The sequence below is a fragment of the Sturnira hondurensis genome, unplaced genomic scaffold, assembly GCF_014824575.4.
Source record: "Sturnira hondurensis isolate 20B ecotype Veracruz unplaced genomic scaffold, ASM1482457v3 Scaffold0002638, whole genome shotgun sequence".
Lineage (NCBI taxonomy): Eukaryota > Metazoa > Chordata > Mammalia > Chiroptera > Phyllostomidae > Sturnira > Sturnira hondurensis.
This window is the reverse complement of record NW_028075269.1, coordinates 1,362,048-1,389,813: the sequence shown is the minus strand read 5'-3', so window position 1 is coordinate 1,389,813 and position 27,766 is coordinate 1,362,048. Positions and strand designations below refer to the sequence as shown.

At 53.6% G+C, this 27,766-nt stretch overlaps 1 protein-coding gene across 5 annotated transcripts in view; it reads right to left on the bottom strand.

Moving 5' to 3' along the window:
* Nucleotides 1-424: 424 nt before the first annotated feature.
* The window catches only part of NAV2 (neuron navigator 2), a 370,498-nt gene continuing 343,156 nt past the window's right edge, over nucleotides 425-27,766 (bottom strand). For all 5 annotated transcript variants that reach the window (XM_037040376.1, XM_037040372.1, XM_037040375.1 and 2 more), the window contains 12 exons: nucleotides 26,223-26,376; nucleotides 24,873-25,035; nucleotides 24,043-24,143; nucleotides 21,906-22,001; nucleotides 19,928-20,096; nucleotides 16,773-17,008; nucleotides 14,709-14,863; nucleotides 14,425-14,496; nucleotides 12,747-12,943; nucleotides 11,707-11,825; nucleotides 6,688-6,891; nucleotides 425-3,880 (listed from right to left, as the gene is read on the bottom strand). In XM_037040376.1, the coding sequence (XP_036896271.1) occupies nucleotides 3,755-3,880; nucleotides 6,688-6,891; nucleotides 11,707-11,825; nucleotides 12,747-12,943; nucleotides 14,425-14,496; nucleotides 14,709-14,863; nucleotides 16,773-17,008; nucleotides 19,928-20,096; nucleotides 21,906-22,001; nucleotides 24,043-24,143; nucleotides 24,873-25,035; nucleotides 26,223-26,376 (1,792 nt within the window). In that variant the 3' untranslated portion in view covers nucleotides 425-3,754. The remainder of the gene's footprint in view (nucleotides 3,881-6,687; nucleotides 6,892-11,706; nucleotides 11,826-12,746; nucleotides 12,944-14,424; nucleotides 14,497-14,708; nucleotides 14,864-16,772; nucleotides 17,009-19,927; nucleotides 20,097-21,905; nucleotides 22,002-24,042; nucleotides 24,144-24,872; nucleotides 25,036-26,222; nucleotides 26,377-27,766) is intronic.

Here is a 27,766-nt window from a genome sequence, read left to right as displayed (position 1 = left end):
AATTTTGCAGATGATATTGGGGGATTTAGGAAGCATCTGGCAATTAGTAGGTACTAAATACATTTTAAAGAGGCTTTCTTTTGCCAAGGGGGCAAGGGGCAAAGGGCAGGGTAGGCTGGCAGGACTCGGACACTGCTTGCCCCTCAGTGTGCGGTCCAGGGTCCAGAGCACTGGCCTCACCTAGCAGGGCCTAGGAGCCTGACTCCCGGCCCACCTTGGACCTACTCAGCCAGGTCTGCATTTCCACAAGATCCCCGTGAGCAGCAGTAACTTGGAGGAGAAGCTCTCTGAGAGGGTGTGAGATGTTGCCGACACTGTGGCCAAGGTGGGTTTGCAGCTGTTTGGGGCACTGCCTCTTTCTTGCGTCCAAATAAGAACGACACTGACCAGGACTTGCTCTAGCACAGAAAAGCCAAACCGCAAATCTGAATAAATAAGCATCAATTTTATTGAATCATGAATAATTTAAGACTGGTACAATCATCAGCTTTATTCTCTATGACGTGGGGCATGATCTCCAGCAGATCATTGGCAAATCCAAAAACCTCATGACAAATGAAAATTAAATAGGGAGACGGGGCGGGCAAGGAGGAAGGGGAGGGAGGACGGAAACATACCGTACACAAAATACTCGATTCCTAGTTTTCTCTTTAAAAATGGCTAGAAAAAATTCAGCAAAATGCAGCACTTTAATCCATTATTTACAATTTCTATGTTACAATGAAAAATGTACATCTTATAGAACATATTTCATAAACTGTTCTGCTGGCAAACAACTAGATCAAAACAGCAAACCTTCCATTTAATATCCACAAAGTTGGACTATTTTTTTCCTTTTATAGTAGATTTGCCATGATCAAATTTGAATACACAGAATTCTGAAGTTTAGAGCATCCACAATTAAATTAAAAAATGTTCCCAAGATACAACAAAGGTATAGGCAAATCTCATTCCTTGCCCCGCCCCTACCCCACCCCAAACCTTGAATTAAAAGATATTCCTATCTCATTTATGGCCTGTATAATTCTTGGCAGTTTGGGAAGAAAATTTTGGCTTCCATCGGTAACTCAACATAAATGTTGCATAGAATTCCATACATTTCAAAATTAGCCTAACTGTAGAAAAAGGCAAAATGGAAGCATTTTGGACAGAGCCCTAAATGAGTACAAAGTCACTTTCTCAAAGGCGAGTGACACCGATAAAGTAAAACATGACCAAGAGGAGAAATGTGCACATCAGACAACCCTGCTTCCCGAAACGTTAGGAGGGCCACTGAGCTGTGAATCACACAAGGGTCACACTACTCAGAATCACTGTTTGCTAGTCGGGCAGCACCAGGGACAGAGGTCTTGGTTCTGAGCCTGGACCCAGTGGGAGGGAAGTCTGTGGGAGAGGGAAGAGAGAGAGAGGGTGTTGCTTAAAAAAGAAGAAGAAGAAGAAAAAAAAAGAAAAGACAAGAGTTTCAAACAACACTGAAAGGCGTCTACTCACAAGGTGACTGGGAAAACTGCCCACAAGGAGAAGTCACTTTCGCCTCCTCCCAAATTCACAGTATGAGTGTAAGGTCATCGCAGGGGCTAGACCGAGAAGGACCACTCTGCAGGTCTACCAGAAGGCTCAGGGTTGGGCCCGTGGCCACAGGCTAAATGCATGGGTTTGAAAAATGTATGGAAAACCAATCAGGACAGGACACACTCACACACCGATGACTAATGAAGGCTTAAGCAGAATAGAGCCTGAGTCTACTGAGACACAAATAGGGACGGCGTCGGGAGGTTTTCCATTTACCAGTTAGTGGGACGAATTCCCTTTTTCCTCTGGAAGAGGAAGAACATGGTGTCATCCAACGGAACCAGAGAAGTTGCAGGTCTAGCTCTTGTGGTAACAAGAAAACACAGAGATACCCCTTCAGGAACAGAAATGTAAAGATGGAAGAAAGCCCTGATCCTAACAGAGACTCCCCCACTGGGGTCAAACAAGATTCTCCTTGTAGAACAGAAACAAACAACTGAAAGGCTTGCCACACTCTGTAAAGAAAACACCAGCGGGTCGGAGACACGGAGTAGCGCGGCCGTGTCTGCCATGCCACGGGGACTAAACTTGTAGGAGCTTTGCCTGGGAGTTAGCTGGAGACTGCTAAGAACCTAAAAAGAATGTTTTTTTTTTTTCCCTTTTTTCCCATGGTCACACACCCACACAAATGAGTCCTTCGGATGAGACAGAAGTCACGGCAACTTGAGTTCGCCTGATGAGTAGATGACTTTTTAGCCCTGTGTGCTCTGACGGGAAAATTAAAAAAAAACCAACAGACCCCAGACAGGCGTGACACTCATACATGAACACGGTTCGTACAAAACCAGTAAGGCATCACTTTGGGAAGGTCAGCACCGAAGAGGTCAGGCAAAAGGCCCGCCCGGATGGAGGCCGGGGCGGGGCTTCCAGGAGGGCGTGGCTTCCAGAAGGGCGTGGCCACCACTCCCTTGTTGGGTTGCATCACGTTGGTTCTGGAGAAAAGTGCAAGTCTTTCTCGAGGTGACCTCCCCACCCCACCTGAGGTTGGGGCTGGCATGCTTGGGGTGTCGACGTGCATTCCAAAGCCTTGAGGACGAGAAGGAAAGGCAAGATCCCGGCGCACCCGCATGTCGAGGACGGGGCCCTGGCCCACTTCACGGGACGCAGCTGCCCCAGCCGCAGACGCAGGAGGCAAGTGTGTCCATCTGTGAGGATGGACAGCTGAAAACCACGACTCAGCAGGACCAAACCGGACTCAACTCCTGCAGCTCTCGCTTTCAGCGAAGGATTGATTCTGACCAAGGGGGAAGGGGGAACATCTTCAAAATCAAAGAGTCAGAAAGGGAGGAAGTCCACCTCATTCTCAAAGGGGTCATCCGTTCTCCAAAGCAGACCGACTCTCACCACAGTGTTTGCAGAGGAAAAACCTGATTCGCTTCTCTCTGGGAAGCAGGCAGACAGGGCCGCCTGCAGGGCTGCACGTCCAACGGGCACATCCTCCCTTCGGCACTCGGCTCGGGCTGGGTGGACGGAGGCTGCAGGCTGCCAGGCCTGAATGGTGTGGCTGGGCTGAAACAGGCCAAACACCTCTTGGGCGAGGAGAGCACCATTTAGAGAACAAAACAATACAGAAAAAGCACGAGTTGTTATTTTTTTCCTAAGGTTTCCCTGTGTCACAGCTCTGCCGTTTGTTGTGGGACCAAAGCAAATGCCGAGTTAGCACCAGTTCTCCGGGGCTGGCCGGAGTGGACGCGGGGCGTGCCAGGGGCCAGACCCGGTCTGCGGGGCCTGTGCGCCGCGGCAGCTGTGCCGTCTGCGTTTCCAACTTTGCTCCAGTCTCCCTGTTGCCAGGCAGCTGGTGGCAGGATGCTGTGTGGTTTCAGAGCTTCGGATGGCGTTTTCATGTTTAACCCTTTTCGTTTCAACAGTGACGATTCTTTCCCGAGAAGCATCTTCAGTGTCTTAGGGAGGTCACAGCAACAAGGCAAAAACAATACTTAAAATAAAACCGAAGACAGTGCAGCTCTTGCTGTGGAAGGAAGCAGTCCCAAGGCAGCTGGCCTGGGATGCCTGTGCCCAGGTCAAGGCTGGGGGACGAGGGGTCTTGGTGTCCCTGCAGCGCTCACGCTGCGGCCGGGGCTGGCTCAGGAGGGCATCTTCAGGGTGATGTAGGTAGAGTGGGACGAGGAGAGGAAGGAGGACGAGGAGGAGGAGGAGGGCAGGCTCCACGGCCTGGCCCCCGTCACAGAGTGGACTCCAAGGACGAGTCCAGGATGTCGTCGTGGTGGCTGTTGCTGTTGGAGTCGCTGTCGTAGCTCTGTGGGCTCGAGTAGTTGGCCGCCTCCTGCAGCCGCATCAGCATGTTCATCTGAAAAGAAGGGAGAGTGTGAGCAGCTTCCCGCCCAGCTGGCCACCCACCGCTGGCCTTTAGCAAGCTCGCACCTCCTCCTCCAGACCCACCTTGGGACTGCAGCCCACAGCCGGGACAGTGGACAAGAGCACGGGCTCTGGGCCAGGCTTCCACGGTTCAAATCCCGCTGCACCACTTACTAGCCAGCTGCATGACCTTGGACAAGTCCCTGAACCTCTTTGTGTCTCAATGTTTTCACTGGTCAAACAAATGTGAGTAACAATTGTACCTACCCTACAACATTACGGCACGGATTGAGTTAATATACGCAGAGCACTGAAAACAACACTGAAAGTCCCTGATAAATACGATACTTACTTTCACTTCGGAGGGGCGCACCTTATCTGAGCCTCCGTAAAGGTGCAGACGAACCTCCCTGCTCCTGGAACACGTTTCTCAGCACCCTGACTTCCGGAGCCCAGGGCTCCCCCTTTGATAGGCATGAGCTCATCTGTACACCAGCTGCCGCCCAGGCCGTCACGGGGAGGGCAGGGACAGCGCCAGGAGTGAGCAGAGCCACAGAAGTCAGAGGCCTGGAGCCCAACTCAAAAGGCTTTGGACAAGGCACCTCATGTATCTGACCCACCAGTTCCTTGTCTCTAGACTGGAGAGAACAGCGGCCCCTATGCCCTAGGGCTGAAGGAGGGGACGAAATGACATCATGTGTATCGGGCCCTGAGAATGGGGCCTGGCACAACGTAAGTGCTCAATAAATGTGATCTCCTGTCGTTGAGGTCATCACCACCACCACCACCACCACCATCATCATCGTGTTGAAGAGTTTAAAGAGTGCTCTTAAATCTCCCCTGACATTCTCTATGGTTATGTGTTTGGGAGTGGAGATGGGGAACTAAAAACTCCTTTTTTTTATTCATAACTATACATTGTGTGTGTATGTATTTTATATTTTATCTAGCAAGTAAAAGAGGAAGATAGGGTCTCTCCGAGCTAAGGCCCAGACTCGGTGCTGCTGGGCAGGAAAGCCAGCTGCCCCCCCAGCAGCCCCCCTGGGTGAGCCGGGTGTCCATGGTGGGCGGGGGGGAAGGGTGGGGCAGAAATGCAGAGACCAACCCTCTATAGCCGATTAGGCTATAGGTTACGTATTCTCTCGTCAGCGTTCCTGGTGCACCCACAGTGCGTGGTCTGGAATACACACAGGTGAGTCCTGCCCTCTGGGAGGTCTCAGCCTCACACACAGAGAGGCTAGTGAACACAAGGGCTGTTGTAACACGAGACCGATGGCCCTGGGCAGAGAGCACAGACTTGGGACAAACACCGCATGTCCAGCGAGGTGAGTGGAGGTGGCTCACGGACACGTTCACTTCTGGAGGCCTGGGGTTGGGAGGAGCCTTCTGTGTAACTGTTCTCAGAATCCCAGGTTTACCTAAACGCCTTCTGTATTCATTCAGTCAGTGAGACGAACATTCCTGGTCCAGAAAAGAGCGTCTGGGAGCGCGCCAGCCGCCCCACACCCTGTTTTCCTGTAGGACCTCATGAGCTTGCACCCACGAAAATTACCGTCATGACTCTGGAGTTCAGCAGTGGTTAACGTTAGAGAGGTCTTTTTAAAGTTTGACAAATACTGCAAATTAGATTGTGTATTGTAACACAAATAATAAGTCCATTTAAAATACTGTTCCTGTTAAAAAAAAAAGTCTCAACAGAAGCACAGCGCCGTCCCAGCAGTCACAAGGGGGCCAGACGACCACAGCAGCTACTGCTGTTTTTAGATCGAGCGAAGCCATCGGTCAGCAGGCAGCGGACAGCGACTGGTCGTCTTTGAATCCTGCTGCATCTCTCACGAACCTCTTCTTTCACACGAGGTGATGGGAGTGACAGCCTCTGACGGGCTTTTCCTTTCGCCTTAGTTGCCGGGGAGCTCAGGGCTCCACGTTAGGCTCGATGATAGTATTTAGCCATGGCAGGCTCTGCTGTTCCTGCTCCCACCACATTTCATGGGCTTTTGCTTTGTTAGGTCAAATTTTGCAGCATGACTGCGCATATACCTTATATTGACAGAGAGCGTACCATGGGCCTTTGAACAGATGAAACCCTTTTGTGATAATACCGATGACATGCCACAGGCCCTTAATTCTTACTTATATCAATTAGCCTGCGGTAACTGGTATACGTGGTTGTATTACATGTGGTTTCAGGTAAAGTCACAGAACCTGTTAATGGTGTTCAGTGAGGACTTTCTGTACTACAACTACAGCGTCACCATCACCGGCCCAGGTTCTTCTTAAAGGGTCCTTGTTCCTTGTTCCTTGCAATGGCAGCATAAGTAAGCGGCTCAGACAGTGGCTGAACTCGTCTCACTGGCCCCGGGACCCGCACGGAGGCCGTCCTGCCTGCAAACCCCTCCCTGCCTGTGCTGCTGATCGTCTGGCCGGGGCTCTGCTCCTTGGCGAGCTTGGCCTCTGCTCCGCTGTGAGTGGGAGCGGTCACTGGAGCAGGACTCCATGACAAAGGTGGACCTGAGGTCGGAGGGCGGGGAATGGTGTAGGGACGACACTTGGAAAAATCAGGTTCTTATCTCTGACCTTCTACCCCAAACAACTTCAGAGCACGTAAAGATTTCAGTGAAAAACTAAAACCACGGAAGATAATATTGGCAAAAGAGTCCCTAATCTTGGAATGAGCCCCGCTTCCCAAAGCAAGGCCAGGGTACAGTCGCCTCGGTGTTCCCAGCAGGCCTTGCTTCACGCCCAATACACAGTAAGCGCTCAGTGAGGGCCGAGCTGCTCCGGGCGCTGAGCACTCACCAGCGGGTCTCCTTCAGCATCACTGGGGGGCATCTGCTTGCTGGTGGAGCCCTCCCGAGGCACGGAGTAGCCGTCGAAGCCGACATCCTCAGGCCGCAGCTGCAGCAGGGGGGGCCACTCGTGCTGCTGCGGGCTGGCCGCCCAGGGATAGGTGTCCATCACCCACTTGGCAGGGTCCTCCCAGGGTGCCCGCCTTCCATAGAGCTGAAAGAAGGCAAAGAAGGCGGAGTCAGGAGGGGGCTGAGACCGCTTCCGCAGCCCTGATTTTGCAGCTCTCGGAAAAACGCCCCCAACCCAGCACGATGCTCCCCCGACACTGTAAGTGCACTTCCAGAACGCCGTCCTAAGGAAGTCATCCAAGGTACTCGTCTAGCTTGACATGCTAAGACTGAATGAAGGCAGCATGACTCAGGGGTCAGGGATGCTCTAGAGTCAGGCTGACCTGGGCTCACACCTCGGCTCTACTGCCAGCCCACTATGTTGCCCTAAACCCGGAGCCTCGCTGATTCCATGTGAGGAGTGGTCTCCGGGGGAAAAGCCACCACCTGGTTTGAAGTGTTTGCCAACTCTGCTGGGATAAGCAGCCCCACAGTGGCCAGTTTCAAACTGCCGACCCATCATCGCTGAACACAGAGCCAGAGGCAGGTGCTGGCTAAGAGCTCAGAGGCAGCCGCAGCCTCTGGCTGCGTGCACCCACCCAAAGAACTCCTCCCCCAGGATCGGGTGCCAGCCACCGACGCCACAAGTAGAGGTCACAGAGTTTTGATAAAACCTCGTTTCTTGAAGAGAGTCTGACTCTCTGAGTCCCTCTGTGAAAGTGCTGGTCACTTTCGAAACGGCCAACTCTTAGCAAACGTTACATGTGGTAGGTGCTTCTTCCCCAGAGAGTCCCCAAAATTGTCCACAGTAACTAAAAACAGAAAACTGTAGTATCGCTTAATTTTTTAAGACTGCTACCAGGCCTCCTCACTCCTTCACTTAAGCCTTAGTTATAAAAGGATGTTAGTGACTTTCACAGGCAGTTTCAAAAAGAACAAGGACCCAGGCTACCCACTTCCTGAGGGGAGCCTCCGGACACAGTGGAGCTAAGTGTGGTCCGTACCTTTCCTCTCCACCTCTCCCGCCCCGTCTTGGTTGACCACGATGTGGCTCCAGGGTGAAGAATTACTACCCGAGCTTGCCAAACGCGGGGATGGGCTCAGGGAAAAAGGAGGCAGAACTCGACTTCGAGTCTGTCTACCTCCATGCGCCACTGCAGTCTGCGCAGGTGTGGAGGGCGTGCCCACAGCCGGGACAAGATGCCCCTGCCCTGGGCAGTGGTGCTTGAGGCTCTGGAGGGCACCCCTCCTGCCGGGGGACAGGGGGTACACAGACCAGACTCCTGAACCACAGCGGCTGCAGTGGGGGCTCTAGAGTAGGACCGCACCTGGACCACGGCCTGTCCGTCTGTCTGTCTGCTCCCTCTGCCCTGGCAGGACTTCTACCATTGATGGGAGAGAGGCCAAGGTGCTGACGATAGAACAGACCCGAGCTCTCACTGACAAAAGCACATCTTTCCAAGTCACAGGCAGCCTCAGCTGGAAGGAATTGGGGTCTCTCAAGGCTCCCCCATGACTTACCAGATGAAGAAATGGGGGCCTGACAAGGAGCCAGTTGGGAAGAGCAGACCTGAGTGCAGACCTATGACCCCAGTCTCCCCGCCTGGGCCTTTCCCCTCTGCACCTCTCCTGAGACTCCTGGGCAGGCTGCCCCCTGCAGCCGCCTCACGACTGCCTACGCCACCTCTGACCTGTGTGCGTGAGTTCCGTCAGGGAAGCTGCCCCCCTTGCAGACGAGCCCAGGCATCTCTCTTCAGTGGTGGCTGCCTCCTCCTCCACTCAAGACAGACACAGCCTCCTATGACTTCACCGCTTTCTCAGACATGAGCACCACCCCTGGCCCCCGCTGTCTAGCAGCCTGGCCCCGTGTGCTGCTAAACCTTCCTTAACCCGAGGCAGTACTGAGTCTAGACTGGATTATGTGAAGGCGGTGTGTGCGTGTGCACACACGTGTGCATCAGGGAGAGAGGCGGAACGGACATTTGGGGGGTTTTACAATGGAAGAAGGCTGTTCCACTGCTCCACATTAGGAACGTTCCTGCAGTTTTTAGAAGCGTCTCCCTCCAACGGCCTTCCCTATGGAACTGGGTTCCTCTTCCCGAGCCAGACGTCGCACAGGTGAGGCTGTACTAGGGCCCATGCCTGACAGCTACTGTTTCTGTCTCCATCCTCCAGCCTGGTTGTAAGCTAAGAGAGGCTGGAACCCGGAGGTCATCAAGTCCTCAGAGACAATCTGGCCCAGTGGCTTTCAAATATGTGATAGAGCGTCCTACACGCCTCCCCTCCCCTCTGCCAGGGGGACAGAGGCCCTTCAAATTATTCTGTAGACTAGACACTTTGGCAAGTGTTTGCGACGACAGATCCAGAGGGGAACAGGGCCGATGACTGATTCATCAGACAAACGTGTAGCAGGCAAATGCTAACACCACCTGCAAGAGCAGGAAATATTTTTACAAGCCTCTGCACTTGCCGCTGGCCATGTTCAAGTCTAGGTGATGCATGGCTGGGTTGAGTACCATGCCAAGTAAAGGAAATATTGTGAAGCTCCTTGGCCCCAGTGCAGAGCTGTGTGGCAGCTCTAAGCAGCAGTAGACACAGTTGAATAGACAGACAGACAGACAGACAGGCACACAGGACATCAATGCATACCACAGCAGAGAAGAGCCTGGCATCCCCACTGGGTTGGAAGCAGGGAGCCAACACATAAGCAACTAACGCCTGGGCCACCGTGAGCCTCTGCCTCTGTGGGATGCATGTGTATAGCACACGCGAGGAACCAAACCACACACATTCAGGAAGAGCCTCTAGGCAGCCACATCCCCACCCACCACACATACTCTTGGGGAAAGACTCCACAGTCAAAACTTGCAAAGGCATCTGGTATCCACTAGGGGGCACTGCCACGGTTCCTCCGGGAAGGATGGTGTCTGGTGGAGGGGCTGCCTGGGAGTCAATGATAGGCCTGATCTCAGCAGGGTCTCTCTGTGGCCCACAGGGAGCCCTCTCTCTGCCTGCCTCCACAGGCAGCCCTGTCAGAGTCCATTCTGGGGCCCCTACCTCTTCTGAACTTACAAACTCGGCCAAGGGCTTGCCTCCTTCCTGCCACAGGGTGCTGCCTTCATGCCCACTCTACAACAGGGCCGGGTGAGGAGTAAATGGCTCTGCATGGTGCTCTGCACACGGTGAGCATGGAATCAAGGTGACGTGAGGAGAGTAGGGAATTTTAAACTTTTTTTTTTTTTAAAGAGAAGAACCCTTTTACCAAATGAAATCTGATGTAGAGTTCCACAACATGAACCACAATACCCGGTTCCCTGAACCACCTGGGATTTCTGGGTGCAGTTATGGGGTTCCCTGAGGGCCAGCAGAAGTCACCGTGGTGTCAGCTGGGCCTGGGCTCCCACGCTGGCTCATCACACCCCAGTGAGTAAACTCAGGCATGGGCTGAAGCTGCTGTGGGCCTCAGTCTCCCCATCTGTAAGGCATGTTCCAAGTTGTGGAAACCACATGAGAGCATGCACGTCAGGCCCCCAGCACAGTGCCTGGTGAGTAGCTGGCCCTCAAAAAACATCAGCAAACTTTCCTACAAAACCAGAGGCTCAGGAGGAACACCCTGGGTTTCCCTGGGACTCAGCAGATGCTATGGCCAGTCTCTGGGTTCATCAGTGTGACGAGTCACAGGTTTGAGGCAGGGCGGCTCAGTCCTGAGCAACCTAGTAAAACGCGAACTCTGGCCACCTCCCTGGTGGCTCCCACACTCTTGAAAGACTGTTCTTCAAATCACCTCGCAGCACAAGGAAGAGATGACTCTTCCTGTCTCAAGCTGAACTAGCGAGTCTCAGGACATGGCGGCACGTCTGGTTTCTTGTCCTGTTCAAGTTCATGTTGTCCTGAGACCTCTGAAGACTATCGGCACTGCCTGCACACTACTGATGAAGTAGTCAAACATTCGTCAGGTGTGGTGAAACGTACAGAAGTGACAAACAGCCACTGAGGTGCACTGCCACACACGCGAGTGAGGTGCCCACCCCTCCACGACCTCCCCCGGCCTGCGACAGCACCTGCATCTCCCACCACCTGGGACTGCAGGACCGAGGAGCCCCGACACCCCACTGCTCTACTGGGCGATTCACCTGTGCGTGATGCCTGCTAATTACTCAGTGTGGGTGCCGGGAGCGTAGAACCCCTCCGGCTGCCTCCAGGCTCAACGATAAAACTGTGAAAGTTCCGTTTACTGCGGAGCTCCTGCAGCTTGACCCTGCACTCGGGAGGAGTGGACTGGCTGTGCATTTCAGATGCTGCTGGGCCGAGAACCTGCAATTCGAGCCAGAGGCCTGGATGCAAACCCCAGGTTCTTTCAGGTTTACATTTATGACCCTGGGCAAGTCACTTATTTTCTTTTGAGACGTTACTTTTCTCTTCTGAGAAAAACAGGGATTAAAAAAAAAAAAACAGGGATAAAAAAAGTTTCCAAGTTCCGGGACTAACACAGGGCCTGAACCAAACAGCAGATACGACAGTACTTCGTCAACGGTGAAGTACCACACACGCGTTTGCTCCACAGCTTTGCTCTCCCTGTGCTGAGCAGGCTGCAGCCAGGGTTCGTTTCAGCCTCGTGGCGCTCCTCTGGGGCAGAGCGCCGTCCCTCTCCTTTCCTATCGATGAGGGCACTGTGGCACCAAGAGGCTGCATGACTTGCCTGGGGTCACACAGCTAACAAACGGCAGGGCCACGTGTACAGCCAAAGGTGTCCCCCTACTCTGTGCTACACTGACAGCCTCACAGGTGAGGGGCTGTCACCCCATGTCAGTAGGAATCTGAAGGAGAAGGTGAAGTCAGCTCATCTGGTCACTAGAATAGTCTCTCTCCACACTCTCCCCTGGCCTGCCCCCCCCCCAGGCCGGCGGGTGGTCGTTCTCACCTGGAGTCCTTCTCTGACGGCTTCCAGGAGATAGGGGATAATTGAGTAGTTCCACAGGTCGGTGAACCACACCCTGGAGCCGTCCACGTCGATGGGGCAGGACAGGAAGAGCCGCGGGCCTGGGGGCCACAGTGAAAACCAGTCAGGGCTGAACTGGGGAGCAGGGTCAGGAGAAGCCACAGTCCCCGGTGTTCTGGGTGACAGCAGAAATTCCAGCTGCCGGGTGGCGGGCACAGAGCAGGATACTTGGGCTCTGCAACCCCACCCTGGGACCTCCCTGCCCAGGGGGGAGGGAGGCTTTCTGGAGAAATATGTTCACTGTGTCGTTATTAATCCAAACCTTTGAAAATGCCAACACTGAATGTCCAAGAGAACAGAAATGGTTAAGTGCATGTTTGATTATCTTTTAGCCTTTAGAAATAATTAGAAAACCGGAATAGCATCATAGAATGCCCATGAGATAATGTGAGGTGAAAAATAAAAGAACATATTGTAGGTATATTATAATGGCAGCCACATACAATATTTATGTATGGACAAGGGCAAGAAAAAAGGCTCAAATTAAAATACTTGTGTCAGAGGGGAGGGATGATCAATGACCCTTTTGTCCTCTGTTCTAAATCTTTAGGCTTTAGGAATGTTGGTGACACTTCATTCCATTTTCAAAGCACAGCATGTCCCACTGGGTGGGTGGCTTTCACCTGGGGGAGCCTCAGCGTGGGCGTGTCACCGGGCAGGCAGATCCTGCGCCCACCCAGGCTGGGTGCATCTCTCACTGCCGATCAGCCCCCGCACGCCGGGCTGGGCAAGAGGGCAGAGACACAGCACCGGGACACGGGTGAGGAGGTCTGGGGTCCGTCTCGGGCCGGGACTGTCCCTCCGCCTCCTTCTCTGACTGCACGAACAGCACTGAGTCCAGCTGACTGGAGCCTGCAAAGCGCTGTCCCAGCCAGGGCCTCAGGACAGATTTGAGGAGGCCTAAGCTCAGGACCTCCCGCTAGCCAGCCCGCCCACCCCCTCTCGCCTGGCTTCCCACCTACCTATGGTGACGTCCGAGGAGCTGTGAGCCTCCAGGAAGCGGTTGAGGTGATGCCAGACCTTGGGGATCCAGTCGATGATTTTTACCAGCTCCACGTTCCGCACCCGCCCACTGATCTCCGTCTCCATGAGCTTCCGCCTCAGGAACCGGCCAAGGAAGCCCTTCACGGGCTCCGTGTGGTTGGCGCACAGCACCCACCTGGGGGAGGTCAGGGATGCTTTTCCGTGACCATGACGGTGATAAAAACGAGCTCTAACCTCAAGATTCAGAGCACCTTAGAACTAGAAGGAAGGTGTATAAACTAATCCTAAAATAGGACTCACTGTGCGAAACACTGCCCGTATGCTAACTCACAACTCCTCACGGCAGCCCCCTGGCATATACACCCCCATTTTACAGACAGAAATGCTAAGGCACAGACAGGTTACGTAACTCGTCCGAGATCAAACGGCAATTTAATAGAAGAGCTAAGACTAGAACTGAGATGGTGCAGCCCCAAAGTCCAAGCTCTAACCACCAAGCTTGCTGCCCCCGTGCTTGTGTCAGGCCCTGCGCTCGGCCGTGGAGCTGTAACAACGACCGAGACACAAAGGCAGGAGCAGGGGCAGGGGTCGGGGTGGACAGCTTGCTGTAGGAGTTGCAGGGACACGAGAAATAGTGTGGGGTGTTTGGGGAACTTGTCAGAGGTCCAGTGCAACCAGGCTTCACACCTGACCTGCCGACCAAGGAGTCTGGATTCCATTCTGCAGTGGGAACCACTAAAGAACATTAAGCCTGGGGTTTATGGTCAGGTTTGAATTCCAGGAAGCTCGCCCCAGCTTCCACTGGCCCAGAGGATGAAGGCAGGCCTCCTGGTTAGGAAGTGGGTGCAATAGCCCCTGGGAGATGATGTGGCAGTGACGGGGGAAGGTGGAGGACTTGAGGCACATTTAGGAGAAAGCCTGGACAAGACAGAAGCCACCTGGACCGGGGTGAGCTGTGGTCTCAGTGGCCTGGAGGAGCTCACATTCCCTGATCATGAATCATGACAATCTAGGCCCGCTTTCCCGGATGTCCCTCAGAGATGCCTACAGAGCGGCCAGTGAAAATGAGCCAGGGGTCCTACCCAAGACAGGGCTTCCCAACCTCCAATAAGGGCCCGGCAAGAGGGGAGGGAGCAGTGGGGTCAGCTGGGGGGCAAAGGGCGGTTAGGGATGTCAGGCAAGCCAGCAATACACTTGGGTTGGCCGAGTCAGGCAGTCCTTCCCACAGCCCAGCAGGGGGAGCCCGAGTGCCGTTGGGGCAAAGGGACACACAGTAGTAGGAACTCAGAGGCCCACAGACTCAGCTCTGAGGGGACATTCAGAGGCAACAGCTTTCACTGATCCCGTTCACGCGGGCCACTGCTGATGTGCAGGGCAGGCAAGCACGCCCGAGGCCCCTGCCCGGAGCCGCCTCCCTGACGCCACTACCCCAGGACTTGGAGACCGAGACCCAGGTTCCAGTCTCAGCTCTTCCACTGACCAGATGCGTGAATTCACACAAGTCATTTAACTCTCCTAGCCTCCGTCGCCCTACTTGTAGGCTGAGAATGAGAAATGTAACTACGTGAGGCTGTGATGGGACAGAAGAGTTAAGCTGGGAAAGATGCTCAATGCAATGCCTGGCAGAGAAGAGGCACTCAGAAAGTGGCACCTTACCTGAAGTTGTGGTGAAGCTGCAGGTTGGGAGTAGAAGAGGTAGCCTGGTTCATTGTGCCAATTATGTAAGGGCTGTGGGGGCGGGAAGGAAGAGAGGGCTTTGTGAGTCAAAGCCAAGCTGGAGAACGAGGCACCCGTAGGGGCCTGCGGAGTCTGCGTCTGGGCAGATGGCCGGCTGCCTCCCCTGCCCCAACCCCGGCCACACACGTGCCCAGCCACCTGAGCAGCACACATCACGTGTGGCCACTCTCCCGGGGATGACGCGGCCCGGGGCTGGCCTTTACCATTTATGGTCCTTGCAGTTGAGCAGCCCGTTGAAGATCTCGCCCAGAGAGCTGACGTGGTGCAGGTTGTCCAGGATGATGACGAGAGGCATGTCCGCCGCATTGTTCTCGCTGGCGCACTGGTCGGCAAGGTTGGACAGGTACTGGCGCAATTCCTGCGAAGCCCAGGGGAAAAACAGCAGGGTGAGTGCACCCAGTGAAGATGCGTCCACTCAGGGCCTCTCCTTCGCCCAGGCCAACACAGCGGGACAGGCTCTCACAGGCCGAGTGCCTGCCCACTGCAGGGGGTCAGCCTGGGGGACGGGGGCAGACAGGGGGCGAGGAAGGCCTGGGTCCTGCCTTCTGACACTCACCAGGTAACAGGAAACTCTCAGCCCAGGACAAGAGCGCAGCACCACAGAGAGTGCCCAGGCCTGCTTCTATGTCTCTGCCTCACCGCTTCTCTGCAAGTGTGGTCATTTTTCTTGGCCATTTATTATGCCAGCTTCCCAGGAAGCTCCCAGGGGCAGGTGCCTTATACGCCTCTGCACAAGCTACAGAGTCCTATACAAGGTGCTCTTCCACATGCCTGCCATTTTTACAGGAGCCCTTGATGAATGAACAGAGCAGAGCCCCCTCCACACACACCTGAGTACCGCTGGTCGGGGCTGGGGCAGGTAGCCAGCCAACAGCGCGAAGGGGACAGTCTGCCTGCACAGGGGCCTGGGGAGGCCTGGCTGACAGGGCGTGCTTTGGACTGAACTGAAGAATGGCTGGGGCTCTGGCAGGCACTGGGGCCAGCGCAGGCCAGCTGGGTGAAGGCCTGTGCGCCAGGGAAGGAAGGAGAAGAGTGGTGCGGGGGAGGGGGGGTGCAGAGGCTGAAGTGGTGAGTCAGGGACCAGCCAGAGGACCCAGGGTGACAACTGCCTGGTAACATCCCCATCATCGTGACAGGTGGCATGACCTAGAGCCCGCCTCGTACAGCTCCAGCACCTGACAGATTCTGTGGCCCACAGCAATCCTCTGCGGTGGGGTCTACGATTAGCTCCCTTTTACAGAGAGGGGCGTGTCCAGTGTGCTCCCGACACCAGACTGTCCGGCATGCGAGACACACACACACACACACACACACACACACACACACACCCCAGGTCTTCCCTGTAAGTCAAAATGCAGCTTGGGAGCAACAGAAAAAGCCCAACTGTTTGAGTTCCTAGTGATTTTCCTTCTTTTAGCCCCTTTCCAGCTGGGTTCTTGGCCTCAGCATTATAAGGACAGAGCTCCTGGGACTCGCTCCCCTACTGTCTTCGGGTTGATGCTGGGAGCTGTCCTCTGCGTCTGGGCACAAGGCGCCCCACCGAGGGGCCCTGGAGAGAAGGCCCTCCCTCGGCTCACATGCATGGAGGCTCTCGATGTGGGGGCTCGGACCACTTCTCTCCAGTCCTGTCCCCACGTCAGAGTCACTGGGGAAGCTTGTGAATGGCACCCATTCCTGACCCACACAACCTACAAGACAGCCCATCAGGGGATGAGCTGCAGGAATCCCACCGTTCCCAATTTACCACTGACTCTCCAGCCCCTTTGCAGGGGGCAGCCAGGGGCATTACCCACGAGCTCCACGGTGTGAATGACAAACAGGTGTGAGAAACCCTTCCCAACCCTGAGCTGGGACAACAGCTGGGACATCGGACGCTCCCTGTGAAGCAGGGTCAAGCCTATGTGCTGGCTCCGGAGTCCCAGACTTCGACTGGAGCCCCAGTCCACTTCCCAGTTTCATCTGAGTGGCCTCAGACCCATGACCACCTGCCTCCAGCCTCGATTTCCCCCTCTGTGAAACGGGGATAGCAGCAACTATTCCCTGAACAGTGAATCGCTGCAAGGGGGCCAACTTACAGATGGAACGACTCAGTGGGAAGTTCAGGGACAAAGCCTTGCTTTCTGCTAGTCCCAGTCTGACCTTCCTCACAGGGCTTGTATAACCCCCCCGAGGTGAGCACGTAGAAAACGCTGCTTCACCAACAGTTCTGAAAGGGCCAAAAAGGGGCCCGTGGCTGGGCAGCAGCCTCCGAAAGGCCTCCTCCTCACCTTGCTGGACTTGTGGTCCACGTTGAAGGTGGCGATGACCCCGTCTGTCAGCTCCCGTCCCTCCCGAAGCACCAGGTACTCTGACAGCCTGTTGGCCAGGTAGGTTTTCCCGGTGCCGCTGGGGCCGGAGAGAATGATCCGCCGGTGTTCCACCAGCAGGGAGACGTAGCGCTGCAGGATCGGCTTGGGGATCAGAGACTCGAACACCAGCGAGTCCAGGCTGTTTTCTGCGAGCCCTGTGTTTGAGAGACAGAAGCGTGCGACGCCCTGTAGAAAGACGAGCTCTGTGCTTGCCCAGCGGGGACTGCTAGGACCCGAGCCCAGCCCTTTCCCGGGCAGCACGCCCACCGGAGGCCCCTGGTGCACACGGGAGGCTGTGAGCAAACCGCTGCTGCTTCCTTTTCCGGCTTGGCTGACTTTCACATAGGAGCCCTGGGTCCTCGCCTGTCCTCTGCAGAGTTCCTAAGACTCTGGGCTCTGCTCGTCTGCCTGGCTTTGCCATACCGGTGGCGTTTGCCCAAACCAAACCCCAGTCTCCCACGCCTGCCAGCACCCTACGGTTCCTTCCTCACCCTGTTCTCGCCTGTGTGCCCGGTGCCACTGCTTCCCACACTCACTCGCGCCATGAAGGTAACGACAAGCCAATGCAAAGCAGGGCTGTTTGATGGGGGGCGTGAATCCTGGCACACCCAGGCTGAAATGCTGCCTCCCTCTCAGCCTCGACAACATCAAGAGGAAACTCACCTCTCCCCCTTCCTACCTGGGACGACTCCATTAACCAGGCTGCTGGCTTTAACGGAGCTGGGTTCTTGATACCATGCCCAAGAGAAGATGTGTGCAAGTTCTTGTTCAAGAACCTAAGGTAATTCTGTTAAAAACTCACCTCAAGAAAGCTAGTATATACAGGTAAAAAATAAACTGAAGAACATTTATTGTTTTAAAAATCACATCTTCCACATAGTACTGCAGACAGACCCCCATAACGCATTTATACGCTTGTTTCTAATCCTGCCCCAACCAAGAAGAGCCCCCAAATACAGACACTGTTCCAGAGTGACCACGGCCAACGTTCCGAAATGACTCACATTCCAGGCACAGGCCCGAGACTTTCCTGGTACTGAGTTCAATACAGACCACGCTGGCTCAAACCTTGATGCAACATATGGAGCACAGGGTCACTCGTCTAAACTTAACGACATCAGGAGGAAAGCACTAGAATGTTTCTCTATGCACACGTGTTGCTGCTTCGATCATTTGTCACACCCCTGCCCAGAGTGACTGTTTTGCAGACAAACTCACTTGAGAGGCCAGGTCACCCCGCCTCCCCCGGTACCACTCAAGTGAACCATCTGCAGCTCACAAACCTTCCAGCTCAAACCCTTGAGTGGTTTTTAGTGCCTCGAAGGCATACATTTCAAGCACTTCGGGATCATGGGAGAGTCAGGTATCAGAAAACAGGAAACCTGGGCCGGTCCCTGGAGATGTTAAGACAAGACGAGGAGCCGGCAGCAGCAACAGACGAGGCCGCATGGTGGGAGGCATGTTCCACCAGGGCCGATGGTCCGTCACTGTTTCTACAGAGGTCTGTTCTGGTCTCAGCGACGGGTCACTCTTTCTACCCTCCAGTGTTTGCAGTGCCCCCCTGTGACAATGTGAGCTCGCCAGCATGAACGAAACAACTGGAGCCCGTAACCTCTAAGGCTTTCCCCAGCAGGTACAAGTAGTGGGGGTCTGTTTTGGTGTCCCTGGTACCCTTTCCACCTTCGCTTCATAGGACGCTTCCTTCTCATGGGAGCTCACTCCGGGTGTTTTAAGTACGGCTCGCCCAGCACCTTCATCCACCACGGGTGAGGGCTCAGGACTGCGCCGAACCCAAGCCTCTCCTTGGTCACGGTGACTGATGGAGCGACATGTGTTTGATTGATGACAGGGCAGAACCACCACTGAGAATTTCCTCACACTTTCCAGAAAGACAATCTCTTTCTTTTAGGTTCCTAACGCTCAGAAAGATGAACCGGGCCCACCAAGGTCATTTCATGGGCAGGGAGCTCAGAAAATAAGAGCAGCCAGGGTAGGCTTGGTCCAGAAGGCACTGGTGCGGCACCTGAATCCCGCTGTGTTTGACACCAAACCTAGACCTTGGCACGTCTCTGTCATTGGCAGCCCAAGGCTGTAACTGTGGAATGTCACTTGCCAATGAGGTAAGGTGACGTGTGAGGCTCTAGCAGCAGATCACTGCTCGTTACCAGGCGGGATCTGGGTTCCTGCTGATTTCGAACCCAGACTGCAGTTCTCTTGGAAAACCCACCAATTTGGAAATAAAACTTGCATTGGATGCCCAGAAACTGCACGGTTAAAACCACAGTCCAGATCAGGGCCCTCTAGGGCGATAAGAAACAGGGCAACCCGAGGGTTGCACCTACTACTACAGTTGTGAACCGGCCAGTTCTTTGGGTGATGCATAGCCTGCAGGAAAGGGGGGTTTGCAGTCCCATGGGTTTGTCTCATTTACTCCTAAATACTTTAGGAGTATTTAGGAGCCTTTTGCAGGGCCAGAGTGGGGACGTCAAAGGGTGGGGCCTGCAGTGAATCAGTGCAGTCCTGTGTCGCTGCTCCCCAAACCCAAATGGGGATAATGATGCAGTTTCCCAGACTTATTTTGCCATGAAATCCTCTTCCCCCCACCCAAGTGCTCTGTGGGCCTGGAGTTCCACGGAATACACTGTGGCCTGGGGCTCAGCATCTTCGGGTGAGGAGGCCGTGGAGGCTCCGGCAGGTTCACTAGGGGCCCAGAGCGATGCCTCTCTTGCCTGCAGTGGATCGTGGTTCCCCATCTGCGGAATGGGGCCCCGTCCAAAGGCCTGCTGGCAAGAGTGAGCCACTGGCTTTGATGGAGCCCATTTGTACAAGGTTATTTGGGGTCATCAGGCTACTGGAATGGTTTGTTACAATTTCCTCAATAATTATTTGTTTCTGAAGTTGGTGGAGAAGGCTGAGGATGGTCTAACTTGATTCGGTAAGAATAACCGTGGACGGAGGGGCAAGAAAACCACCACCCACATCCATGGGCACAGACAACACGGTGACCACAGTGGGCTCCGCCAAGTCCCATAAATGCAGCCCCTGAAAGCGCCTCCGCGCAGTCTGTGAGTTACCTTTGACGGTCACAGAGATGGTGGTGTTCTCTCCCACCAGGTAGCCGCACGGCAGGAGCTCGGGTGTCTCAGACGTGTGGCTGCGCTTGATTTCCCCGATGCTGTAGCCGAGAACACTATCGGAGTTGAGCCCCAGCTGGCTCACTGGGTCGACGTGAACGATGTATTCCTGGAAAAGGCAAAATGAAGACGCCATCAAAGATGCGGCTAGAAATCTGCTGGTGGCTCATATGTTCACTGAGTGATTTACAATCATGTCTTCTCTCTCAGCTGCGACCTGAGCGGAAATTGAGCTGAGGAATGAGAAGGGAAAGAGCCGACTTTCTTCTACGGGGAAGGTGCCTCACGGTCACAGGCCCCTTAACATACAGATTTACTTGGTTGGTGGGGGTGGTGGGGGGTGTGTGTGTGCAGTGTGGCTTTTGGGGGTGGGCAGGGGCTGGGGAGGAAGCCTAACAAGATTTCGATCATTTAGTCTGGATCAACTGAGCGGGGAAAAGTTAGGCAGCTTTTCCTGAGTTCAGCTGAAGCGTCGGAGACACTGGGACCTGTGAATGGTGCTGGAAAATTCATGAGGAAGTAATTCTGGTGAGAGATCTCTGCACCAGCCCTTCTTCGGGCTCAGAGCAAAGGCCATGCTGACGACAAAGAGAAAAACCCAGGGCTGGTGAAGAAAAGCAGCTCCCGGAGCTTCAAATGGGAAAACGTGTTCTGAATTTGGAAAGCGTTCCCTCTTTAGGTCAGTGACCTTGGAACGAAGGGCCATGGGCTGTGGGCTACGAGGTGGCCAGATGAAGGTCAAGGTGGAACCCTGATAACAGACCTCACATCTCCTCACATGTGACCACCTACGGGCTCTTCTCGGCCCCAACCGCCATCTCTCTAATCCAAGGAGGTTTGACTGCCCGGTAGCAAGAGAGAAAGAAGGTTTCAGCCGGAGCAGCCGGGGTGGTCTGCCCGTAGCCCTGAATGTCACCTGCCTACCCGTGTGTCTACAGGTGGCCTGTGAAGATGATGAGCGATCTCCAGTCAGAGAACAGAACGTCCTGTGTGAAGTCGCCTGAACCCAGACGCTGGAAGAGCCTGGAGTGTACTAGTTAAGTCAGGAGTCAGGCCGATTCAACTAGACCACCCGGTCTGGTTTCAGATTCCTGATTCTGGGGTGAGTGACCCAATCTGAGGCCTTCCCTTCTTCACCTTTCAATGGGAAAACAACAGAACCTTCCTCACGGGCCGGGCAATACACTGGGGTCAGGTGAAGCGCAGAGAACGAGGCTATCAGTACCGCTCAGGGGGTACGATGAACGAGCACTTAGGGATGTGGACTCACTTCAGGGCAAAAGAAAAAGGGCCCCGAAAGCTTCCCTGAACCCACCTTGCCTTTCAAGGCTCACGTCAGCACTCGTTAGTTACTCCTGGGGCAAACCCCACTCCAGGGGAGTGATTAGAACAAACACAAAAACAACTATGCCGACATCCTCTACACTGGCCACTGGCCGGACGTCAGTGTCACCTGCAGCACAAATCACAGAATGGAGTGCTGGCAAGGACGTGGGCACGTCCATCAAACCCCCGAAATAAAGAAAGGCAATCTGATGTTCCAGCCCCAGCCAAGGGGCACAACACACACTCCAAAGCAGATGCGACTGCACATGATTCCAAAGTGAAGGCAGAATGTGGATGTTAGCAGTTCACTGTCAGGCATTCATATGGTGGCTCGATGCTGGAGAAAGGACTCACTGGCCCACCAGGGACAGCCACGGGCAGCTGGGGACAGTTCGGCCAACCAGCAGTCTGTACTTAGCCATCCTTCTTCTGATCATCTGAGTGCCAGGGCGCAAGTCCCAGCAACGTAAGGATGTGGGAGAGGGGACGGGCCTGCGAGATGGCCGGGTTCAGGACACACGCCACCTCCCCTCCCTCAGCCCACGCTCCTGCTTCAGGTAGACTGCCCCAGCCGTCTCCTCCAAACACTTACTTTGAACAGCCGTCTAACCACCCCATCGAGCACATCCCACTTCGTCTTGCCACTGACTCCAATGCAGCCAATAAGGAAGAGGTGGGGTCTGGAATCCTAAGGGCAAGGAAATGTATGCAGGTAAAAAACAGGTGGATCTTTCCTGACCCAGCCTAGCAAGGACTTAGGTAGTCCCAGAACATCACCAGTGGTTTGAGAGGGGAATAAAAGTGCTATTTGTTTCAATATCAGATATAACTTAAATCAAATGCAAAAGTCTTAAAAACTTTCTCTGTTCCACTGCTAAAACAGCAATCTGTGGGATAGGAAGCGAGAATCTTCTTTCTGGAATCTAGAACCTTCCACAAAGTGCATACCTCATACAGTGCACAGACCATATCCCTTACCTGGAATGCTCTGCCCTCTCGTCTGCCATTTAGTCTTTTCCAAACCGCTTACAAACTCACCTCTTCCAGGAAGCCTTCGATGATTAACTCACCAGGCTCAGAGCTCACGTTGCCAGATGGTTCTGTGCACAACTTATATAATGACATATTCTGTGTTGTTTTTTAGGCATTTGTCTTATTTGTACATTGTTTATCTTCTTGTTAGATCTTAAACTCCTTCAGGATAGGAGATGTTTCTATTTTTTTCTTTCTTAAAATAACATTTATTGTTTTTCTTCTAATTTAAAGTTAAAACACGCTCACTTGAGAGCCCCATAAAACTGTGGGAATTTTACAGAAAAGTAATCTTTTTTTTTATCTCTTCTCACAGGGCTCTGCACAGTGGGGCTAATTAATTAAACCGACTAAAGAGAAGCGAACAGAACATTCCATTCTGTTGGGTTTTAAAGTGTCTGACATGCTCACAGGGACATAGAATTAGGCACGTGGTGGGGGGCTGGCAGGGAGTGTCGGGCAGGTAGGCGAAATCAGCAGAGAAAAGAGCAGCGGTCTGCAGTGGGGCGATGGGGCCGTACCGCCTGCTTGGTAACCTGGAGGGAGTGAAGCTCGGGGCTTAGGTTTCTCAATTGTACAATGGAGATAATACCAACCGGTCAACCAACCTCATCTGGCTTCTGTAGTGATTCAGAACCATCTGTTTTTAAAGTGACTCCTACACTTTCATAAAATGTAGAATCTGTCTGTTCATGCTGATATTCACCAGAATAAAGCACACTTATAGGCATCGCCTGCGTTTGCTGTAAGAATGACCCCCCACTGCTCTACCAGCCAGGCCCTGCAAGTGGGGCTCCTTGTTGGGTCTTCCTGGCAGCTCTAAAATTCTGGGCCCAGCCCCTTCAGCGAGACTAGAGAGCCAGCCACAGGGTGCAAACCCTGGCAAGACGGGTCTGGCTGCACACACCTTGTTTCGGTGGGTACTAGGGGCTCCCCAGCTCTCGGAGGCTACAACAGCCATGTTGGCTGGAATGCTGAGGACCAACAAAAAACTGAAGGGGACCTCACAGGGACTGATGGAGCCCTGTCCCGCTTACTGGTGAGGTGAGATGGTCCTTCACAGCATCATTTGGGTTTAATCAATGACTGAAAACCCACTTTGATGTTCAATACCCACTCCTACCTCTAAACAGTCCCTGGTGGCGCCACGGCCTCTGAGACTCTGGAAGAGAACAGAAACTACCCGGAAAACTCAGGCTCCCCTCCCCAGCCTTGGCAAGCCAGGGCGTCCCACCGGCTTCCCTTCGAGCCAAGTGTGTGCTCCCTGGACTTGGCTACCTCAGCCCCTCAGTGTCTTCTCCACGGGCAGCCTCTGACAGCTGGAGACAACTGGTGCTTATTTCAGAACCTTGTGTATTGTACTGAACGTGCTTAGCTGCCTTGGACGTGCTTTGGGCTCACATTAAATTCTGAAAAGCCATTGCCAGGTGATGTCAGCGTGTAAGTGAACATAGGGCCATGTTTACGACTCTTCATTAGACTTTCCAAACACGGGCGAGAGGGAAGGGCTAGTTGCTCCCTTTAACTGTGTCCAAATGCTGCTGGGGATTACTGTGAGTTAAGGAATGCTTTAGGAGTATTTCCACGTCACCTTAGGCACCGAGGTTCCAGGTACCGGATTTGACAAAGAAATCACTAAGCTAGGTCGTTCTACCTGGGGAAGGGACAGGCAGAGCAGGGAAAGGGGTCCAACTAACCTCCTTCCACTTCATTTCCTCCTGAAAGCTGACAACTATCTTAACATGCCTGCCTCCTTCCTTCCGAGCCGAGCATTCACCAGTGTCATCCAGCAACATGTCTGCGAATGGAAAACATCAACAGCCTTAGGCACATGGGAAAGCAAAGCCGGCTTCCTGACACCCCCGCTGCTTGTTGGCGCAGCAGCGGGACAAATCAGGTGTCGGGGTGCGGGGGAGAGGGGGTGGCAGGGGAGGGAGAGGGCAGAATGGAGAACGCAACCACAGAAACCAACAGTGGACCAACCAAGGAACCAGCAGGCTGACGATGTACCTTGCCAAATGGAAGTGCGAGGGAGAGACTCAACCAAAATAGCAACAGCAGCATCATGGATAAGAAATCAAAGCGTCAGCCTCAACACGCTTACAAAGGAAACCTAGACCACGTTCGCTTGTTACTGCGCCAGCCTGGAATCCAGCCTGGAGGCAGGAGGGTCCCTGACCAAGCCGTTGCCCCAGGTGGGACCTGCTGCCGTGGGGTTTGGATGCAGCCTTCAGCTTGCAGGTCAGCCTCGTAAAATGGATCAAACAGAACTCAACATGGTGGGCAAGGGGATCCGAGCTCATGGCCTGGAGAATTCGTGGCGCCGGAGCAAAGCATGACAGCGGTCTAATGGCCGGGCTCATGTCGGTAGCAGACACACACCCACACACACTCACACGCCCCAAATGCACACACACCTGTTACTTCCCCATTTGATCTGCTGATCTGCTTATCTTGGGGCTCTGGCTCAGAGACCCAGAGCCAGCTGTGGGCACTGTCCCGGCCCCAGCCCCGTGCGGCCACTCACCCAGGCTGGTGGACTCGGTGAGGTTCAGGCTGTGCTGGGAGAGGCCCAAGGACTGCCTCGGGGAGGCGGAGAGAGACACCTGGGAGGGCGCCCGGCTGCAGCCACTGCCCTGAGACTCCGACTTCAGCCGGTCGTTCTCAGCTTTCAGCTTCTCTATTTCACTCTGCGAATAGGAAGGGAGAAGCTCTTTTACTGGGTGGACATAACGTGAACAAGCCTTTTCTGGAGGAGGGATCCAGAAGCTCCTGAAGAGAGTAGGTGGGTAGCCCAGCGGAGGCGGAGGAAGTCACACCATTGGAGAGACACAACGGTATTTGCTGTCTGTGGTTGTGAGGTCTGTCTGGCGAGGGGTGGTCCATCCTTCCCGAGAGCTGGCCTTTGAAAGGGCCTCAGAAATGCTTCCCAGAGACTGAGTGGCAAGTGAACAGGAGTCTTATCTAAGCAGACTGAGCAACCCTGGGTCTGCCGGGTTTCTTTACTGCAGGGCTTCTCAGATCCCTTCATGAGCTGCCGTGCGCTGTGAATCTGAGAGGGACATGAGTGGGCAGCCTTCCCCAAAGGTGCCTGACCAAGAAGCTGATCTTTCAGAGTCTCTCACTGAAGGAGTGTTCCACAGAACCTCTTCTGGGAAATGCTGGTCTCAGGGAAGTCAAATTTAGAAGAACCCACAGAGGTCTTTCATTCTATGAGTACTTATAAAGAACCTACTATGTGCTGAGTGTTGGTGCTATATCCAGAGAAAGGAATGCAAAAAATAGCTCAGCAGACCCAAATGCCTTCAATCTAAGGCAGAGGGTGCAAGGGGCTGTAAGGACAGATTCACAGGGATTCAGGTGAGGCCCCCAACTTCTAGCGGCAGGACTTCGAAGGGCTTCCCAGAGGAAGCAGCATGAGGCTGTGCCTTAAGGGAAGGGTCCTTGTAGATGTGCAGAAAGACACCTGGTGGAGGAGCACCATGGAACAAATTCCTGGGCATGCAAAGGGTGCAGTCAGTGGCTCTGCCGGCCAGTGAGAAGAGTCTGGAAAGCGGAGTTGCTGCGGTGGTGGACTGGGATTAAGAGTGAAAAGGCTCCTGTAGAAAGCCAGGTGAAGGAGCCTGCGACACATCAAGGAGAAGCAGCAGAGCCACTGAAAGTCTTGCATGAAGGAGGAACAGGATTACTCTATACTTTTAAAAGGCTGTTCTTTGAATAATATATGGGAGGGCCTGACAAGAGAAAAAGGCTAGGAGAGCAGAGGGCTGCCACCAGGTTCGGATGCAGCCTTGGAGTGTGGCGGGGAGAAGCCATCTATCTGCCAAGCCGTCCTGGCCTGCTTTGGGCTCCCTCACCTGCGCTCCGGGGCTCTCACCTGCATCCGGTTCATGGCCTCCCGGAGTTGGTCGAGCTGATGTGCAGAGCTCAGGGCTTCCAGGCGGATGTCCGTCAGCTTCATCTCCTTATCTCTCAGCTCGTTGCGGAGCTGCATGACCGTCTCGGCCTCACTATCCATGCACTCTGAAATTCTAGGGAAAGGAATGTTACTGACAAAGGCAGCTCTGAGTTCATGTCCTTTCAGACCTCCACTGACCAATGGTCCATGTCCATCATCAGGTTTGTTCAGCAGCAACCCTGTATAACCAGCTGCCCCCTGCTTCCTGGAGGTGATACTATCAAAAGCACCTGAAATTCACAGATTTTATGGCTTTCTACACTCTACCTTTGTGGAGACCTGGCAATCGCGATGTTTTGTTTTGTGCCTTTTAGCCGAACTCCAATAATCTAAGGATAAACAGAGCCAGAAAAGGGAGTAGTAACCTTGGGAGTTTGGCACCCCCACACCCCCCCACCGCCAATATGTACACAGCTGGGCCTCGATAATGATACCACATGGCCCCTGGGATCGAAAACCACTCAGAGAAACGAGGTCAACTGTCTGTTTTAAAGATTAAATAGTCCAGGGTCAGGCAGCTGAGGGGGTGATTTTTATAGGCCATAAAAAGAAAACAACCTAAAGACGGGGTGGAAAGAGTTAGTCCTGTTAGTCACTAAAACCCACTCCCTTAAGCATCTAGAGAGTTACGTTCTTTCATTCTCGTAACGTGCAAAACTGCTTAAAAGCTCATGGCAAGGAAGAGAAAGGTCTCAGTTAGAGAGCAGAGCGGATGACCTGGCATGGAAGCCAAAGTTTGGGTTTTTTTAATTGATTTTTTTGGTGGGGGGTGGGGAGAGAGAGAGAGAAAGAAACACTGATTTGTTATTCCACTTATTTGTGCATTCACTGGTTACTTCTTGTATGTGTCCTGACAAGGGATCGAACCTGCCTGATTGAACCTGCAACCTTGGCATAGTGGGACTATGCTCTAACTAACTGACCTACCTGGCCAGGGCAAGAAGCCCAGGTTTTATCTGAAAAGTATGCAACAGTGTGACTGGTTGTCTTTCTTTCCCAGCTGCACTCCCAGAGCAAGAGACTGTGGAACCCTGCTGAGTCCTTCTTTCTTAAGAGGTGACCCTTCTAGGCTGGGTTCCTGACCTGATTTGGTGATGTCTGCTCTTCAGATACCTGGCAAGTCAGCCCAGAGTGGAAGATCATCAAGGTCATGAGGAACTGTAATGTCAAAGAGACTTGTTTTCTACTAAAAACAAGTTCTGTTGATTTCTAAGATCATAGAATCTGGGGTGAGGGGTGATTCAGAATAAAAAGCGTTGACTTTCTTGGACTAAGGGGGGAAAAAGAAGAAGAAACAAGTGAAACAAACAACCCCAGGTTCATAAAGTTACAAAGCTGAAGCCGATTATCTCCAAAAGGCACGGTGATTGTGTGGTCTCCACAGAAACAATCATGCAAGCCCGTTCTATAAAACCCAAGTGCTGGACGTGGGGCCAAGCAAAACCTGACCTGTAAGACTGGGT